The sequence below is a fragment of the Acomys russatus genome, chromosome 31 (genome assembly GCF_903995435.1).
Source record: "Acomys russatus chromosome 31, mAcoRus1.1, whole genome shotgun sequence".
NCBI lineage: Eukaryota > Metazoa > Chordata > Mammalia > Rodentia > Muridae > Acomys > Acomys russatus.
This window is the reverse complement of record NC_067167.1, coordinates 14,182,814-14,200,674: the sequence shown is the minus strand read 5'-3', so window position 1 is coordinate 14,200,674 and position 17,861 is coordinate 14,182,814. Positions and strand designations below refer to the sequence as shown.

Here is a 17,861-nt window from a genome sequence, read left to right as displayed (position 1 = left end):
GGGAATAGGGTTGCTAGGAGGGCGCGATGACGCTCGGGCTCCGCGCTCCGCTCCGCTAATGAGCGGCTCGTGGCGCGGTGACGCTCTGCGTGCGTCACGGTGACGTCGCGCGCGAAGGGCACGGATCTCCGGGCGGGGAGGACATTCGGCCTCTGTGAGCCGCAGCCTCGCCCAGCGAGTGGTTGGGTGTTCGCCATCTTAGGCAAGTGAGTGCGGCCGGGCCTTGCCGCGGAGGGTGCAGGGCGGGGGAGCCCTAAAAATCCCTTGTGGCCGCCGCCTTGGCCATGGGCCCGGCCGGACTCAGTGTCCCTTGGGGAGGAAGCTGTGACCTCCTCAAGGGCGCAGAGCCGGGCATGTTTGGCGGGGCTCCTGTGATATTGCCCGGTGCGGCATCTCTCTCACCTCTGTCCTCTTATCTTCCCACGCAGGAGGATGTACTCGTCCGTGGCGCACCTGGCGCGGGCGAACCCCTTCAACGCGCCACACCTGCAGCTGGTACACGATGGCCTGTCGGGTCCCCGCAGCCCCCCGGGCCCGCCCCGGCGTTCCCGCCACCTGGCCGCCGCGGCGGTGGAAGGTGAGGTCACAGCTTGCCCTGGGCGAGCGCTAGTTTCACGATGCCCCCTTGCTTTGCCTCCGATATCCCGGCAGGGCCTGGAGGTCGGGGAAGGACGCACCAGCTCTGGTCCTGAGGACGGGTCTCTAGCTGTCCCTGGGTTGTCAACCCTGACGCCCATGGCCGCTGTCGGATCCTTGGCCCTCCCTCAAGGGCGTGGAAGGGCCCAGGCCCAGCGCCACTCAGTGACCTCGGTGTCCCTAAGGGAATAGAGGCAAAGAGGCGGTGAACTTCTTTATCTCCCCCATGAGCCCGCTTGGTCAGCCAAGACTACTGGGTAAAGTCTCCTTTTAAACCACTAGGCAGCCACAGTGGCAACTCCATGACCCTGATATGCCTCAATTTATCTTTCCTGGAAGTCTCCTTTGAGCTCATATTTTCCCAATTTTTTTTTTTGGTCATTTTTTCATTTGCTTGTGTATGAGTTAAAGGGGTTGGGAGGCTTGTTTTTGGTGCTATTGGTGGAAGAAGGTGACTTGCAGATTATAAGAGATGTGCATCCCTTTGAGTCTTCGTTTTGGGATTCGAGGTGGTTTACTTCTAACATAGTTTTGTATTTTAAATCCCAGGGGAATATATGTGCAGGGAAACCTGAAAACTGAATTTATAGGACTTCCTCCGTTGTGCCTGTATAACAGAAATGTCCCCTCCCCCGCTGATTCATGTGTCTCTTGTGTCTATTTAAGTGTGAAAGACAAAGCCCTTGCACTTTCTGACTTATTTCTTAGCATTTTCCTCTCATTTAAAAAGCATAAAGCAAATACTTGTATGTTTAATGTTTCTGATGGCAGGAATTAGACATATGTGGTTTCATAGGCATGTGTGAGTTCATAACTGGGTAAGTGGTTAATAGGTAGAGCTAATTGTACATGTCAGGTCCTCTTTCAGAATTTGATTTGTTCTTGGAATGTTTTCTTAGCAACTGCTTTAGTTGAAGTTACCAATGCAGGAAGCTTTAGAAAGAGGAGGCAAAATAAAAGGCAGTTGGTATCTCACAGATACATCTCCTAATAAGACTTGACTGACCTTGTGACTCACTCTACATGGGAACCCATTCCCCCCCTCCCCCCTTGAGACAGGGTTTCTCTGTGTAGACCTGTCTGTCCTGGACTTGCATTGTAGACCAGCTAGCCTTGAACTCAGAAACCCTCCTGCCTCTGCCTCCCTAGTGCTGGGATTAAAGGCATGCCTCACCACATCTGGCTGGAACCCATCTTTCTAGTAGCAGTTGTAGCCGATGGTTAACACTGTATAGTAGTTTTAGCCATAGTAGGAAATAGAATTCTCTTTTATTCCTCTGGACTTCCTCAGTCTCTGAAGAAATAATTGGATTTTTTTTTTTTTTCCTTCAATCAAACAGAGCAGTATAGCTGTGAGTATGGATCTGGCAGATTCTTTATCCTCTGTGGAGTTGGAGGAGTTATTAGCTGTGGCACAACGCATACAGCACTGGTTCCTCTAGATCTGATTAAATGCAGAATGCAGGTTTGTGTTGCATGCTGGACCAAAACGTATTGTTGAAACATGGTTCCTAAGCTGTAAGATAGACTGCTACTAACAAGCTGTGTGGAAACTTAACTTCCCAGGAGGTAAGTTGATGAGCACTAATATGAGTTTATATTAAAATGCATGGTGTGTCTTGTCTTATTACAGAGTACAGTTGTGAATTTGGCTCCATGAAGTATTATGCACTGTGTGGCTTTGGTGGGGTCTTAAGTTGTGGGCTGACACACACTGCTGTTGTTCCCCTGGACTTAGTAAAATGCCGCATGCAGGTTTGTATTGGCATGAGTGGGTTTTCTTTATATTTATTGTTTGATATGTGGGTGGGTGGGTGTGGAGGACTCTGTATGGAGTTAGCTCTCTACTTGAACCATATAGAACTTGGGTTGTCAGAGAGGATCAGGTTTGGCAGGCAAATGCCTGCCTTCTAACAGGCCTGGGGTGTTTTGTATATGGTTTGTCTTACTAATAAAGAGCGGTTTTAAACTAAAATGTAGCCGGGCATGGTGGTGCAGGCCTTTAATCCCAGCACTTGGGATGCAGAGGCAGGTGGATTGCTGTGAGTTCGAGGCCAGCCTGGTCTACAAAGGGAGTCCAGGACAGCCAAGGCTACACAGAGAAACCTTGTCTCAAGGGGGGAAAGAAAAACCAAACCTAAAATACGATCGTCTCACTTTCCCTCTTCCCTTTCCTCCTGACAACCCCTCCCATGCCTTCAACCTCCCTCCCTCTCAAATTGATGGCCTCTTTTTTTTTTTTTTTTTTTTTTTTTTTAATTCTTACATATTTATTGTGCTGAAGATGGAATCAGGGTCTTTTTTGGTTTTTCAAGACAGGGTTTCTCTGTGTAGCCTTGGCTATCCTGGACTCCCTTTGTAGACTAGGCTGGCCTCGAACTTACAGCGATCCTCCTGCCTCTGCCTCCCGAGTGCTGGGATTAAAGGCGTGCGTCACCACGCCCGGCTCCTGGAATCAGGGTCTTAAGTGCATGCTAGGAGCACTCTCTATCTTGAGCCACATCTCCAGCTTTGTCTAGTTTTTAAGGTTATTTTTCCTTTATGCGTATGGGTGCTTTACCTGCAGGTATGTTTGTGCACCACATGTTTGTTTGCCTGGTGCCCAGGAGGCCAGAAGATGGCATCTGATTCCCTGGAGGCTGTTAACAGATGGTTGTTAGCCACCGTGTGGGTGCTGGGAATCAAACCCAGATCCTCTGGAGGAGCAGCCTGAGCCATCTCTCTAGCCCCCATTCCCAGCTTTTTATAAAAAGCTGCACAAACGAGAAGTGAAATCACCCTAACGGCTACAGACTTCAGCAGGAAACAGCCCCAGCTTCACTTACTGACTTATTTAGTCACTTATGACTTCCCTGTGGGTACCCAGGGAGGCCAAAAGAGGGCATCAGATCACCCGGAGCTGGAGTTACAAGTTGCTGTGAGCTGTACAACCTGGGTGCTGGAACTGAACTCTTTTGGAAGAGCAATATATACTCTGAGCACTGTGCTCTCCAGCTTTTAATGTGCCTCACATGTGTGGGTGGAGTGCTAATTGTTCTGCTCTTGCTGTGAGTGCATCTTAACTGCTGATGTTCGGATCTGGCCAGAGGGGTTTTTTTTTTTCCCCCTGGTTTTTCGAGACAGGTTCTCTCTGTGTAGCCTTGGCTGTCCTGGACTCACTTTGTAGACCAGGTTGGCCTTGAACTCACAGTGTTCCTCCTGCCTATGTCTCCTGAGTGCTGGGATTAAAGGCATGCGCCGCCATGCCCGACTCTGGCCAAAGGTTTTTTTCCAAGGCCCCCAGTAGTTATTACATAAGTATTTTACATATCAGAATAGGCAGTCTTTGTGTTATGTAACTTTCTGTTCCTAAATATTGAGGCTAAGAACATGCTAATTTCTCAGAGAAGCCCTTATTGTCTATAGAATTTTGTGAGCATTGCCTCTTCTATGTTTATTTTTCTTAAAAATTGAATATCATATAATTACTGAAATAAAAGCAGTCAAACATTGCAATTTTATTTGTCCCAGACAGGATTAGAAATCTCCTTATCTAAAAGAGAAAGCAAGGTGAAGTCTTAGGATGGAGAGGAGGTGATATAAATCAGCCCCTCTAGTACTGGGGAGGTAGTGAGATAAGCTCCCTTACCCCCGTTGGATAGTAAATGAACAGATATGAAGTGTAACTTCTGGAACATGCATGTCTTTTGGAGTTAATTTAATTTCTAAAGCAAAAAAGATTCTTAGATGCTGTACCTCTTAAAAATGTATTTAGTTTGATTATCTAATGTTCACAAGGATTCATTCTTGCATCATAAGAACGGTTGTATTTTTTTACTTTTTGTTGTTGAAATTTAATAGTTTTGACTAGTTAAGTATAAATTAAAGGAAGCTAGACCGTGATGTAGAAGTTACAATCCTACTGGGCGTGGTAGTGCATGCTTTTAATCAGCACTGGGGAGGCAGAGGCAGATGGATCACTGTGAGTTCGAGGCCAGCCTGGCCTACAAAGTGAGTCCAGGACAGACAAGGCTACACAGAGAAATCCTGTCTTGGAAAAAAACAAACAAACAAAAAGCCTGGAAGTGGTGGCTCACACCTATAGTCTAACACTTGGGAGGCAGAGACAGGAGGATCACTATGAGTTTGAGGGCAGCCTGGGATGGAGACTCTGTTTTAACCACCCAGATCCTCTCAGTTGGGCTGGAAAGATGGCATAGTCAATAGAGTACTTGTGTAGAATAATTGTTATGTAAACATGAGGAATTTAGGTGATGCCTGTTAGCAAGTTGGGCGTGGTCACATGACTAATTCCAGCACTAGCAAGGTGGATACAGGAGGATCCCTGGAGTTCACTGGCACACAGAAGATCCCAAGGTAGAGAGTCCCCAGCATTCACCTCTGACATGCACACAGAAAGAAGCACATACACATGAATACACCATACAGAAACTTAAAGTCATAGGTATTTAGCTTATATTAAGCTAAGACCTTGCATATATCTTCTTTTTAGCTATTTAAATTTTAAAATTAAAAAAAAACACACACAGTAGTGGAATAAAGTGTTTGTGAAAAGTGTTAGTTATCTTAAATTTTTATTTTTATTAAACTCATTGTAAAGAATTTGACAAATAAAAACTCACAGCTAAATTAATATAGCTTTTTGTATTTTATTAACATTCCTCTATTTTAAAGGTGGACCCTCAGAAGTACAAGGGAATATTTAATGGCTTCTCCATCACACTGAAAGAAGATGGTGTTCGTGGTTTGGCTAAAGGATGGGCCCCAACTTTGATTGGCTATTCCATGCAAGGGCTCTGCAAATTCGGCTTTTATGAAGTCTTCAAAGCCTTATATAGCAACATACTGGGTGAGGTATGTGATTTAGCTTTGACACTAAAAGTTCCAAGTGTTTGAGATTGAAAAGGAGCTGTGCTTTTTGTTTGGAATGGCCCCAGGGCCAGGCAGTGGTGGCTCATGCCTTTAATCCCTGCCTTGGGAGGCAGAGGCAGGGGGAGGATCTCTGTGAGTTCCAGGACAGCCTGGTGTACAGAGCAAGTTCCAGTACAGCCAGAGATGTTACACAGAGAAACCCTGTTTCAAAAAAAGAAAAAAAGAAACTGCCCCAGAAACAAGGGGATAGGATGAAACTGTGTAGTCCATACGATTGCTGTTGAATTTCTAGTAAGTATGGTTGGTGTGTGTTAGTGTAAGTGAAGTCGGGTTCCTTCTGTGTAGGATAGGGTTCCCTATGTGTGTGCCATAGCTATTCAGAACATGTGCATTTTGTTGTAGTTAAACATTTGGTTCATGAAGCTGAGAGAGACTATACATTCGTTCTGATACTATGGATTATTCCTGGGATGTATAGTAAGAATAGTTCAGACACGCCAGGCAGGGTAGAGTGAGTGTACCTGTTCTTCTAGCATTCAGGAGGCAGAAAAGGTATATAATGACTTTGAAGCCAGCCTGTCCAATATAACAAGTAAGGCTACCCTGGGAAAGGCTGATAAAGTTAGGTCTTAAGCCAAAAAGAGGAAAGAAGAGTATTTTTAAAAGTATCTGAAGTTGGCTGGGCGTGGTGGCGCACCCCTTTAATTCTAGCACTGAGGCAGACACAGGTGGATCTCTGTTAGTTCGAGGCCAGCCTGGTTTACAAAGCGAGTCCAGGACAGCCAGGGCTACACAGAGAAAACCTGAAGTTGTGCTGTTTCGTAGAAAGTTAGACTGAAATAGCCAGTGCAACAGTAGTTCATGTCTGTTCTGTATTTTGATTTTTAGGAAAACACCTATCTGTGGCGCACGTCACTGTATTTAGCTGCTTCTGCCAGTGCTGAATTCTTTGCTGACATTGCCCTGGCTCCTATGGAAGCTGCCAAAGTGCGAATTCAAACCCAGCCTGGCTATGCCAACACATTGAGGGAAGCTGTCCCCAAAATGCATAAAGAAGAAGGCTTAAATGCGTACGTGAGCATTTTCCTAAAAGTAGCCATTGGGGAGAACTTAGTAACGGCCATTTGTCAGTCTGAAATGATTGATACTTGTTAAAGTATTGACGTGGGTGGGTTGGGACATTTCTGATATATTTGCAGTTAATTTGCATGTTACCAATGCCAACATGCTTCCTTAGATCCACCTTTGTGGATGAGTCTTGAATTGAGTTCTACTTGTAAACTTCTTGTTTCTTGTAGTTCCAGTCCAAGAAACATCCAGCAACTTTTTGGTTGTATAGTCAAAGGTGCTTGAGTCATTGGCATGTGAGAGTAATATACCTGCATGTTAGTCTTAAGGTTCTGATGGAAATGACATGCATTATGCTGTCGTGTGTTACTGTCAGGACTCGACTGGTGTGCGGACACTTCTGTGGTGGGTGAAAAATCTCTGCTAGGTTAACTAGGCACTTGTGTGAATTAATGTCCTGATTTCCTAGGTTCTACAAAGGTGTGGCTCCCCTGTGGATGAGACAGATCCCGTACACCATGATGAAGTTTGCCTGCTTTGAACGCACTGTTGAAGCCTTGTACAAGTTTGTGGTTCCTAAGCCTCGGAGTGAATGCACAAAGGCAGAGCAGCTGGTTGTGACATTTGTGGCAGGTTACATAGGTATGACTTACCAATCGATCCTCTATCTTACCATGTGACCCTAGCTGTCCTGGAACTCACAATGTAGACCAGGATGGCTTTAAACTCAGGTCTACCTGCCTCTGTCTCCTAAGTGCTAAGATTGAAGGTGTGTATCACACTCTCCAGCTAGTGTGAATTATTTAGAACACACTTCACGAAATTATTGGTCCCTTTGTATATTCTCTGCTGGGTTCTGAATACTCTTAATTACTTTTTTTTTTTTTTAAGATTTATTTATTATGTATACAGCATTCTGCCTGCAGGCTAGAAGAGAGTGCCAGATTTCGTTATAGATGATTGTGAGCCACCATGTGGTTGCTGGGAATTGAACTCATGACCTTTAGAGGGAGCAGTCAGTGCTCTTAACCTCTGAGCCATCTCTCCAGCCCTCTTAATTGCTTCCTAAACGCTTTTTTCTGTAGTTCCCATTGTTGTGGCATTCCAGTATTATGCTTGAAAATGCATCTGTAACTCCATTTTCTGATGCCCTTTTCTGATCTCCCTTCCCCCCAGCTGGAGTCTTCTGTGCGATTGTTTCTCACCCTGCTGATTCTGTGGTCTCTGTGCTGAATAAAGAGAAAGGCAGCACCGCGTCTCAGGTCCTACAGAGACTTGGCTTCAGAGGTAAGAGAGGGTCCCTTGAGAAGGAGTGTCCTCGTGTGGGTGGCTCCTTGTTCACACTTCCTCTCTGACCCAGGTGTGTGGAAGGGACTCTTCGCCCGCATCATCATGATTGGCACCCTGACTGCACTGCAGTGGTTCATCTACGACTCTGTGAAGGTCTACTTCAGGCTCCCTCGCCCTCCCCCGCCTGAGATGCCGGAGTCTCTGAAGAAGAAGCTGGGCTTAGCTGAGTAGCTGCATCAGAATAACACGGACTGAATCTGCTTGTTGATCAGTGTTGAAGAAAGTGCAAAGGAACTTTTATATATTTGACAGTGTAGGAAATGGTCTGTTCCTGATATAATTACTGTAGTACCCTTGCTTAAAGCAAGAGTTTCAGACTTACTGCTAAATAAACCCATCCATTCATGGTGTCTGAGTTTGTTATTTTAAAAACTAGAATGAAAAAAGATTTAGTCCTAAAATAGTTAGAAGATAAGATAATCCTCCAGAAAAAAAATAAGCTAGCCATTGGTGCTATTTCTAAATTGTCCCCTACTGAAGGAGGTCCTGTATTGGGAAGTAGTCTCAAGTTTCCAAAAACATGGTTTATGGTTTTAAATATGGATTTTTTAAAAAGAAATGGATAAATACTGATTTGTGATTTTTTTTTTTTTTTTTTTTTTTTTTTTTTTAAATATGATTGGTGACATACACCTGTAATCCCAGCACTTGGGAGGCAGAGGCAGGCGGATCGATGTGAGTTCGAGGCCAGCCTGGTCTACAAAGTGAGTTACAGGACAGCCAGGGCTACACAGAGAAACCCTGTCTCCACCCTCACCTCCTCAAACAAAAATAAAATATTTATTTTCTTATAATGTATACAGCGCTCTGCATGTTCACCTGCAGGGCAGAAGAGGGCAACAGATCTCATTATAGATGGCTGTGAGCCACTATGTGGTCTCGGGGAATTGAACTTGGGACCTTTGGAAGAGTAGTCAGTGCTCTTAACCTCTGAGCCATTTCTCCAGCCTCTTGTGGTTTAATTTTGACAAATTAATTTTAGCATAGCAAGTTTTTAATGCTGCTGAGTTTATTGATTCTTATTTGTAAAAGGCTATCCAAATTAGGCTAATTATTAGAATGATAGTTAAGGACCAAAACAGGATTGATTAAAAAAACAAAACCAAATTCCTCAGGTAACCTGATTTTCATACAACCAGACTATTAAATTGATAGTTTTGTTTTATGGGAAAGACTGCTAGATAAGTGACTGAGGAGGATGCAGTTAGAGATGGCAGCCTTGGGTATACTCCCTGAGGTGTGGTTGAAGGGTTTGGCCGCATTTTAATGCTACAGTGTGATGTCTTCTGTGTTCAGTTTTCCACTTGTTTTATTCAGAAATGCAAAGGCCCAATTTACATTTTCCTGGTTTTTGCTTTGAATTCCTTGGTTATTTAGAGAGGGCTGACAATCTCTACATAAGATATACATATGTATATATTAATGTATGTATATGTGGGAGAGGTTTGGGTAGTCCAAGAAATCTGTTTTGAAATGGGTCTCCCTTTTGTGTGTCTCTGGCTGCTGGTCTGGAACTCAACACAGTGAAGCCAATTAGGAGATCCTCCTGCCTCAGCTTCCTGGGATTACAGATTAGAGCCACTACAGCTTGCTTCTGCAAGAATTCCAAGAGAAATGCTTTCATTACAAATCTGTTTTCTAAGAACATTGAACCAAGTTTAGGAGCCGTGCGTGTAGTTAGCTGTAAGTTAAACGTACACCCATACTGAGAAGGGGAGGGTGTGAAATTGTTAGGTGAAATGTGTTTTCTGGGCCTAACAGGACGGTTACTGTGATCCTTAGAGCAGCAGTAGGCCTAAAAGTTGTGGCACAAAGTCGCAGGCATTTTCAAGTATCTATTGAGCTGTTTTGGCTTGGGGCCTTACAACTTTTTCTTTACCTGGGCTTGAAAGGGTCTCTTCCAGCTTATTTTATTAGTGGCTGTCTTTAGCATGGTGGCTCCAGGACAGGTGGTATTTAAGGCTTCCAGTAAAAGCAAGGCTGAAGCTGACTTAGGACTTAACCATTAAAGTCTTCTCAGAAACTTCCACCATACAACAAATACTAGATACAAGGAAAAAGTAAATATTTACTTATTTTTCGATAGGTCCTCATGTACTCTGGCCGGTCTTGAACTCACAGACATATGCCTCCCTCCTGAGGGCTGTCATTGAAGGTGTGAATCATACTTTGCCTAAGACTGAATTTCTTGCTACAGTGGTAGTTGCCAGCATGGAAATAGATTGGTGCAGCCAACCCAAAATAGATCAGGGACCTAAAACTATTCAGGATACACAAGGCGTGTTAGTGCCCAGTGTAGGATTCAAGTTCTGCTGAGAGCAGGTGTTGGTACAAAGTATACTGTGTTCAGGCTGTGGAAAATTGTTCTATCCAGTTAGTTCAAAACCATTTCTAAGTGCTCCACAGGAATTTGTTCCTCAAAATCCAAGTAAAATTTCTACTTAAAAATTTATTAATTTGGACTGGGCGTGGTGGCACGCGCCTGTAATCCCAGCTCTCGGGAGTCAGAGGCAGAGGCAGGTGGATCACTGAGTTCAAGGCCGGCCTGGCCTACAGAGCAAGGTCCAGGGCAGCCAAGGCTACACAGCAAAACTGTCTTGGGGGACAGGGAACAACAAATTCAATGGGTTGTGTGCTGTAACCCCAGCACTTGTGAGATGAAGGCAGGATTGCCAGTGTGAGGCCAGCTGGGCTACTTAGAACTTCTGCTTGCAGATGTACTAATAAATACTCAAATCTCATGATGCACATGTTGAGTTTTTCTTTTTTATATTTAACTACATGTCTAATGTTAGTTATAGTACTGAGATTGGCAGTTCAGCTGGACTCTGTTGGAATTGAAAGACAATTGACTTTATAGTGATGTCCAGAGGCTCCAAAGATTAAAGTTCGGGACCCACCATGTCCAGCTGATAAGAGCAGCTAAATCTCAAAGTCTGATTTTGCTAGATGGTTTGCATTGGTGACTGGTGGACCCAAATCAAACTGAGAAAGCAATGGCTTTTTGTGCAAAGCTTCATGAAATGTTTTGGTCATTTTTTTAAAACTGGGATTATTAACATTTCTGTGATACTACAGAAGAGTCCAAAATGTTCTTCTGAGTAGGTTTAGTGGGAGTGGTGCACGCCTTTAATCCTACCACTTGGGAGGCAGAGGCAGGTGGATCTCTGTGAGTTTCAGGCCAGCCTGGTCTACAGCATGAGTTGGAATAAAGGTGTGTGCCACCACACCTGGCAAGAAACAAACTGATTTAACTTTAGAGGAATCTATAGTTCACAGTTGAATGTTGTGCCTTCTCTAAAATATCAAAGAAATATATATATTAATCAGTTAGCTTTCCTTAGATTAACTGTTGAGTAATTTGTCCCTTAGAAGCCAGCCTGTTCTCAGTTGTCTTTATCCAAGTCCATGCAATGTCACCTTCACTTCTTAATACAGTTCCTTGTGCTGTGGTGACCCCCAGCCTCAATCTCAAGAGATCTACCTGCCTCTGCCTCCAAGGGCTGGGATTAAAGGCATGCCCCTAGACTATCAAGTGCCACACATGCAACAGTCACAATAAAACCTTGATAAAGTAAGTGACAGTTGAGGTGGGTCTCAGATCTTCAAATAGCTGGTTTATTTACTCATTTAAATGTATTACATTGTTTGAGCGTGCTATCTGAATGTGTGTGGACTTGTGTATACCTAAGCACGTGTGTGGACATCAGAGGAAAATTTGAGTTGGGTCTCCTACCAGGTGAGTCCTGGGGTTTGAACTCAGGTCATCAAGCTTAGTGGCAGGTATCTTTACCTGGTTTGACCTGATTACCTCTTTTGTTTTGTTTTGTTTTGTTTTTTGAGACAGAGTTTCTCTGTTTGGCCTGTAGTTTTGGGTGTCCTGGGCTCCCTTTGTAGACCAGGCTGGCCTCAAACTCACAGAGATCCCCCTGCTTCTGCCTCCCAAGTGCTGGGATTAAAGGTGTGCGCCACCACTCCTGGCAAGGTCTCCTGTAACGCAGGCTGCCCTGATGCCAAGCCTAGTGGCTTTGATTGATTTTTGCTGTTTTTTGTTTCGAGACAGGATTTCATTATGTATCCCAGGCTGGCCTTGAACTAGAAAGGTTTCTCCAACCTCACCCTACCAAATGCTTGCACTACAAGCATGGGCCACCTTGTTTGACTTCATAAATGTTTTTGAGCAAAGGAATGAAGCAGCTAAAGGTAGAATTCCTGACATGGATCAGCAGGCAGAACTTGAGTCATGGACCCAGGAATGGGAAACAAGTAGTTAAAACAAGCTGAGTCAGAGACAGGCAGAATGCTCTCCAGCTGTGGAAGGACAGAGGCCGGTTAAACCCTAGGTAACTTATTCAACAGGCTCTATCCCAAAGCCTCCTCCCCACCTTTTTTTTCCTAAAGATTTATTTATTATGTACATATTGCTCTGCCTGTACACCTGCAGGCCAGAAGAGGGAACCAGGTCTCATTATCGATGGTTGTGAGCCACTATGTGGTTGCTGGGAATTGAACTCATGACCTCTGGAAGAGCAGTCAGTGCTCTTAACCTCTGAGCCATCCCTCCAGCCCCCTAAATAGGCTGAGAGATGCTCAGTGGCTAAGAACACTAATCCATCACTGTACTTTTTTTTTTTTAACCACAATAGTTTCTGTAATTAGAATTGCTAATGTTATTATGGGTTTTGTGTGTGTGTGTGTGTGTGTGTGTGTGTGTGTGTGTGTGTGTGTGTGTGTGTTGACATATATAGAGGTGTCAGAGGATAGCTTGTGGGGGTCAGTTCTTTCTACCACGTGGACTCCAGGATTGAATTCAGGTGGCAAGTGCCTCTGAGCCATTTCACCGTTTTTAATGTAGATTCTCATTCTCAAGTTGTTTTGGCTGCTTCTGTGCACATCATCACAAGTGTTGTGCTGTAGCTTCAGAAGTCCCCTGCACCACATTGGCTTACGTCCTTTTGTAGTGGATGTAAACATGTCTTTGTTTTGATCCCAAATGTGGGATGAGGAACAGGCTTGTGAGAAAACAGGTGATGTTTATCCACTAGAAGACGAACTACCTCGTGCGGGGGGCTTGGTCTTTGCCAGCTGAAACACATCTTAGAACAGACTCTTGAGAGTATATATATGTATATATGTGTGCCCAAAACAGGGTGCTTGGGCTTTTTGGGTCCTGGTGTTGTTTGGCTGTTCATCACTCCACTTCGAGACGCTCCAAGAGATACCGCTCCAGAGAAGGCTTCGGGGCTCCGGGTTCTGACTACTGTTCGGGTTCCAGCAAAACCTTTGTTTGCATTGCTGGTCTGCTGAAGTCCTGCCGACTACACCCGGGCAATCATTCCCAGGAACTGAGTCCAAAAAGGTCTACTTCTCCTGTTCCCAGTAACCTCTTTTCTCTCCTATCTAAGGTAGGTGGGTTGGAAGGAAGGTATGAGTCTTAAAAAAAAAAAATCTCAAAGTAGGTTTGGAAAAAGTTGAAGCCTACACCCTTCTGTCTCTATCAACATTGCTCTAGATGCTACTTCCTGCTCCATTTCCCGTGACCCTCATGTTATGAGAGCTTATTGTAGGCATGAGGTTATCAGGTAATTCAAATTTTGATTTCTGTACACCCCTCCCCCTCCCCAAATCTGGTTGCAAGCTTTGTTCTGAGAATTTCCTGTCTTAATGTTTTATAAACTCTGCTTCCCAATTGCCGCCTGATATGCCAATAAAGCAGTTTATAGCCAACCACTGAGCAGGGGAGAGAATAGGGCTGGACTTCCTGCCAGCCAGGGAAGGAAGAGAAGAAGGGAATTTAGTCATGGGAGAGGTCCAAGAGACATCAGGAAAAGGAGCTGGGGCAGAAAAGCTACAAAGTGCAAGCATCTCTGGGATGTACGCTGGGAGGAAACCAGATTAGCTTAGAGGGTTAAGAATACAGTAATAAGCTGGGCGTGGTGGTGCATGCCTTTGATCCCAGGACTCGGGAGGCAGAGGCAGGCGGATAGCTGTGAGTTCGAGGCCAGCCTGGTCTACAAAGTGAGTCCAGGACAGCCAAGGCTACACAGAGAAACCCTGTCTCGGAAAAAAAAAATACAGTAATAACTGCTCAGTTATTGTGCCGTGAAGCTTATTAGACAAATATAAGAGTCTCAATCATCTGTGTCATAGCTGTGTTAAGAGAGAAACAAGCTAGTTTTATAAAAATATAACAGCTTATCTCTCCAAAATTCACATCTAATAATAACTGTAAGGAATTTGGGAGGTGACTAGGTCAGGATCAGGATGGGAGCCTTCATGAAAGAGGCCTAATGGGCTGGTGAGCAGAGTGAGATGACACTCTACAAACCAGAAAGCCCTCACCACACGTGTGTCTACCCATGCCTCGATCCTGGACTTTGCAGCCTCTGGGACAGTGAGGAACAGATTTCTAGTATTTTCAGGCTACTCTGATTTTGCTATTTCTTTTTTTTTTTTTTTTTTTAATTACTTTATTGTTCTTTCTGTGTCTAAGTAGTTTTGCCTGCATGTATGTCTGTGTACCATGTGTATGCCTGGTCCCTGCGGAGGCTGGAAGAGAGAATTGGAAGTCCTGGGACTGGAGTTACAGACAGTTGTGAGCTGCCATGTGAAAGCTGGGACTCAGACCTGCAGTCCTCTGGGAAGGGCAGCCAGAGCTCCTAACCAATGAGCCATGTCATCTGTCTGTCTGTATTCCTTCATTTCTTTCTTCCCTTATTTTAGGTTGTTTTTTGTTTTGTTTTTGAGACAGGGTTTCTCTGTGTAACCTGCTGGCTATCCTGGACTCGCTGGCCTCAAACTCACAGAAATCCACCTGCCTCTGCCTCTGCCTCTGCCTCCCAAGTGTTGCGATTGAAGGCGTGCGCCACCATGCCCTGCTCTTTTAAAGGCTTTTTTTTCAAGATAGGGTTTCTCGGTGTGGCCTTGGCTGTCCTGGATTCGCTTTGTAGACCAGGCTCGCCTCAAAACTTCACCTGCCTCTGCCTCACTAAGGGCTGGGATTACAGGTGTGTGTCACCTGCCCAGTTGGTGTTGGTTATATAGTAGCTTACACTAAAACACCATTGTTCAGGGCCTAGAGAGATGGATGGCTCAGCAGTGTAGACCTCTGGCTGCTCTTCCAGAGGTCTTGAATTCAATTCCCAGCAACCACATGGTGGCTCACACCATCTATAATAGAATCGGATGCCCTCTTTTGTCATGCAGGCATATATGCACATAGAGTACCCATATAACCATATGTAAAAATAAAAAAATCTTAAAAAATAATATTTCTTTTCCCCATCTCTGAAAACCAGGAAGATCCCACTGTTACCAGATTGTTTTCCCTGGCTGTAACCTTTCTAGTTTCTTTTCCTTTGATTGGGTAACATATGTGACAGCCCTGATCCCCCAGGGGAAGATCCTCAGCAAGGGTCCCACCACAAATAAGCTTCTGGGATGCCAGAGGCAAGCAGAGATCCAGAGCTAGCCTGGCTAGATTCCCACTGTGGGCTGGCGGTGCAGTTACTTTTTTGATTGCTGTGACGAAACACCTGACAGGAAAGGCCTAGCTACCAGAAATGTAAGGGCCGGAAGCAGAGAGGAGCGCTGCCGCTCTGCTCACCCATTTCTTTCTGCCCGGTATAGGATCCCAGCCCATGCGATGGCTCAGCGTCACCATGGACATTCCCACCTCGGTTTATGTCTCTCTGGAAATGCCCTCATAGAAAACGCTCAGAGGCTTATCTGACGGGGAAGCGGCAAGTGTCACTATCATTACTTTGTAGATTTAAATGTTCAATCTGTTTCAATTTACTAAGAGGCTGGAGAGACCGGTCAGCTGTTAAGAGTGCTAGCCGGGCGGTGGCTGGCGCACACCTTTAATCCGAGCACTCGGGAGGCAGAGGCAGAGGCAGAGGCAGAGGCAGAGGCAGAGGCAGAGGCAGGCGGATCTCTGTGAGTTCCAGGCCAGCCTAGTCTACAAAGTGAGTCCAGGACAGCCAAGGCTATAGAGAAACTGTGTCTCAAAAAACAAAACAAAACACAAAACCCCAACAACAAAACAAAACAAAAGAGTGCTAGCTACTTACCTAGAGGACACAAGTTCGGTTCCCAGCACTCATATCAGATAGCTCACAACTGTCTGTAAGCCTAGCTCTAGGGGATCCAATACACTCTCCGGCCTGCTCAGATACACACCTACACAACCACCATAAAGATAAATAAGTCAGAAAAGAAGCATTACGGAACAAAATAGTATCAAACACAAATGGTATTTATTCTGTTAGTCTGTTTACAACAGCAATCTAATTTTTAAAAAGTTACTTCTAATCTAAATAATATCAAGCTAACCTGAAATACGTGTTATTTCATCTTTAATGTCCTTAAGTTCAGCTTGGACTACTGTTAAATTAGAGATTTTTTCCTTCAAGAAAGCAATTTCTTTCTCTCTTTGAATTAAGTCAGAGCCTAGCCTCCCGACACGTAGCGTTAAGTCATTTACCAGTGGCTCCAAACGTGAAAAGTCCTTCTTCAGATTATATAGCTTTGGTTTCAGATCATTTGCAAAACTCACTGCCTTCAGAACTTTAGCCCTGTCACTTTCTAAGCTTAAAAATCTGTCCGTGTGCTTGTCAAAGTCTCCCTGGAGCTCAGCTAGCCTCTTTGCGACGGAATCAATTCTTCTGGAATTTTCCCTTGCGGTCTCTCGGAGTGCTGCCGTTCGGTCAATGCTGCTTGAGAGAAGATCACCTATGTTTTCTACTGTAGCGGTTTCTACTTTTTTGACTTTATTTTTAAGTTCTTGCACAGCTTCTGTTAATGATGTGACTTCATTTACTAAACCAGAGATGCGCCGTATATCTGTTTTTACGCTTGTAATCTTGAGACCCACATCTCTGGCCGTGGATGCTGTCCCTTGGTCTATTGTTGCAACGTCTTGAGAAAGACTTGTTACTGTTGTATTGAATATATGCTGCTTCTCAGTCATCCTGTTAGACCAGGCTTGCATCTCATGAATCTCTTCCCTCAGGAGCTTTAGATGAGCCACTATTTGAGATGCCTTCAGTTGTTGCAGGAGAGCTTCATATTTCTGATACTATGAGGAAATATAATATCACAGCGATTAAATTAGTCAAAAACTTAACATTTAAAATTCAACTTTCAATTTCATGTTTTTTTTTTTTTTCCTTATGTTCTTTGGGAAAGCATTCGATAAGACAGCATTGAAAGAGTGAGCCTAAGGCTGAAGGGGCTTTGGGTTTTGAATCCCAGCACTGAAAAAAAAAAAAAAAAAAAAAAAACTATAATAGGAAATAAAAATGAGGATTAAAATAATTTAAGTATATTGCTAATGAATAAGAAAAATACTCAGGACATTTCATAAACATTACTGGAAATGACTTTTCATTCATTCTTTTTATTTTTTTTTCTTGGTTTTTCGGGACAGAGTTTCTCTGTGTAGCCTTGGCTGTCCTCGACTTACTTTGCAGACCAGGCTGGCCTCGAACTCACAGAGATCTGCCTGCCTCTGCCTCCTGAGTGCTGGGTTAAAGATGTGCACCACCACACCCAGACCTGAAATGACTTTTCTTTTTTAAAAAAATGTATTTATTATTAATTTATGTATACAGTGTTCTGCCTGCATGTATACCTCATGTCAGAAGAGGGCATCAGATCATATTATTAGGTGGTTGTGAACCACCATGTGGTTGCTGGGAATTGAACTCAGGACGTCTGGAAGAGCACGCCGTGCTCTTAACCACTGAGCCATCTCTCCAGCCCTAACCTCTTTTTCTTTGTGTTCGTCTTTGTTGTTTGTTTCTCTGTGAGACAGAGTTTCTCTGTGTAACACCCTGGCTGTCTTGGACACACTTTGTAGACCAGGCTGGCTTTGGGCTTTGGACTTAGCGATCTGCCTGCCACTGCCTCTCAAGTGCTGGGATTAAAGGCAT

At 44.4% G+C, this 17,861-nt stretch overlaps 2 protein-coding genes and 1 non-coding gene across 5 annotated transcripts; 2 read left to right on the top strand and 1 right to left on the bottom strand.

The window, feature by feature from the left end:
- The first annotated feature begins 51 nt into the window (after positions 1-51).
- Slc25a3 (solute carrier family 25 member 3) lies at positions 52-8,276 on the top strand. Of its 3 annotated transcripts, none has more exons than XM_051172886.1 (8): positions 52-202; positions 429-577; positions 1,977-2,101; positions 5,311-5,490; positions 6,397-6,578; positions 7,046-7,218; positions 7,753-7,863; positions 7,937-8,276. In XM_051172886.1, exons 2-8 carry the CDS (start codon positions 433-435, stop codon positions 8,095-8,097), a joined length of 1,077 nt encoding a protein of 358 aa, XP_051028843.1. In that variant the 5' UTR covers positions 52-202; positions 429-432; the 3' UTR covers positions 8,098-8,276. The 3 variants fall into 3 exon arrangements, with proteins under 3 accessions (XP_051028843.1, XP_051028844.1, XP_051028842.1); XM_051172887.1 differs by lacking the exon at positions 1,977-2,101 and adding an exon at positions 2,270-2,391 and having other exon boundaries at positions 64-206; XM_051172885.1 differs by having other exon boundaries at positions 64-206.
- On the top strand, positions 6,731-6,975 carry LOC127183846 (small nucleolar RNA SNORA53). Its single transcript, XR_007830090.1, has one exon. It is a non-coding gene; the product is annotated as a small nucleolar RNA SNORA53 (small nucleolar RNA).
- Positions 8,277-16,255: 7,979 nt separating the features above from the next.
- On the bottom strand, positions 16,256-16,897 carry LOC127212679 (inhibitor of nuclear factor kappa-B kinase-interacting protein-like). Its single transcript, XM_051172761.1, has one exon. The coding sequence runs from the start codon at positions 16,895-16,897 to the stop codon at positions 16,256-16,258; it is 642 nt and encodes a 213-aa protein (XP_051028718.1).
- Positions 16,898-17,861: the final 964 nt, after the last annotated feature.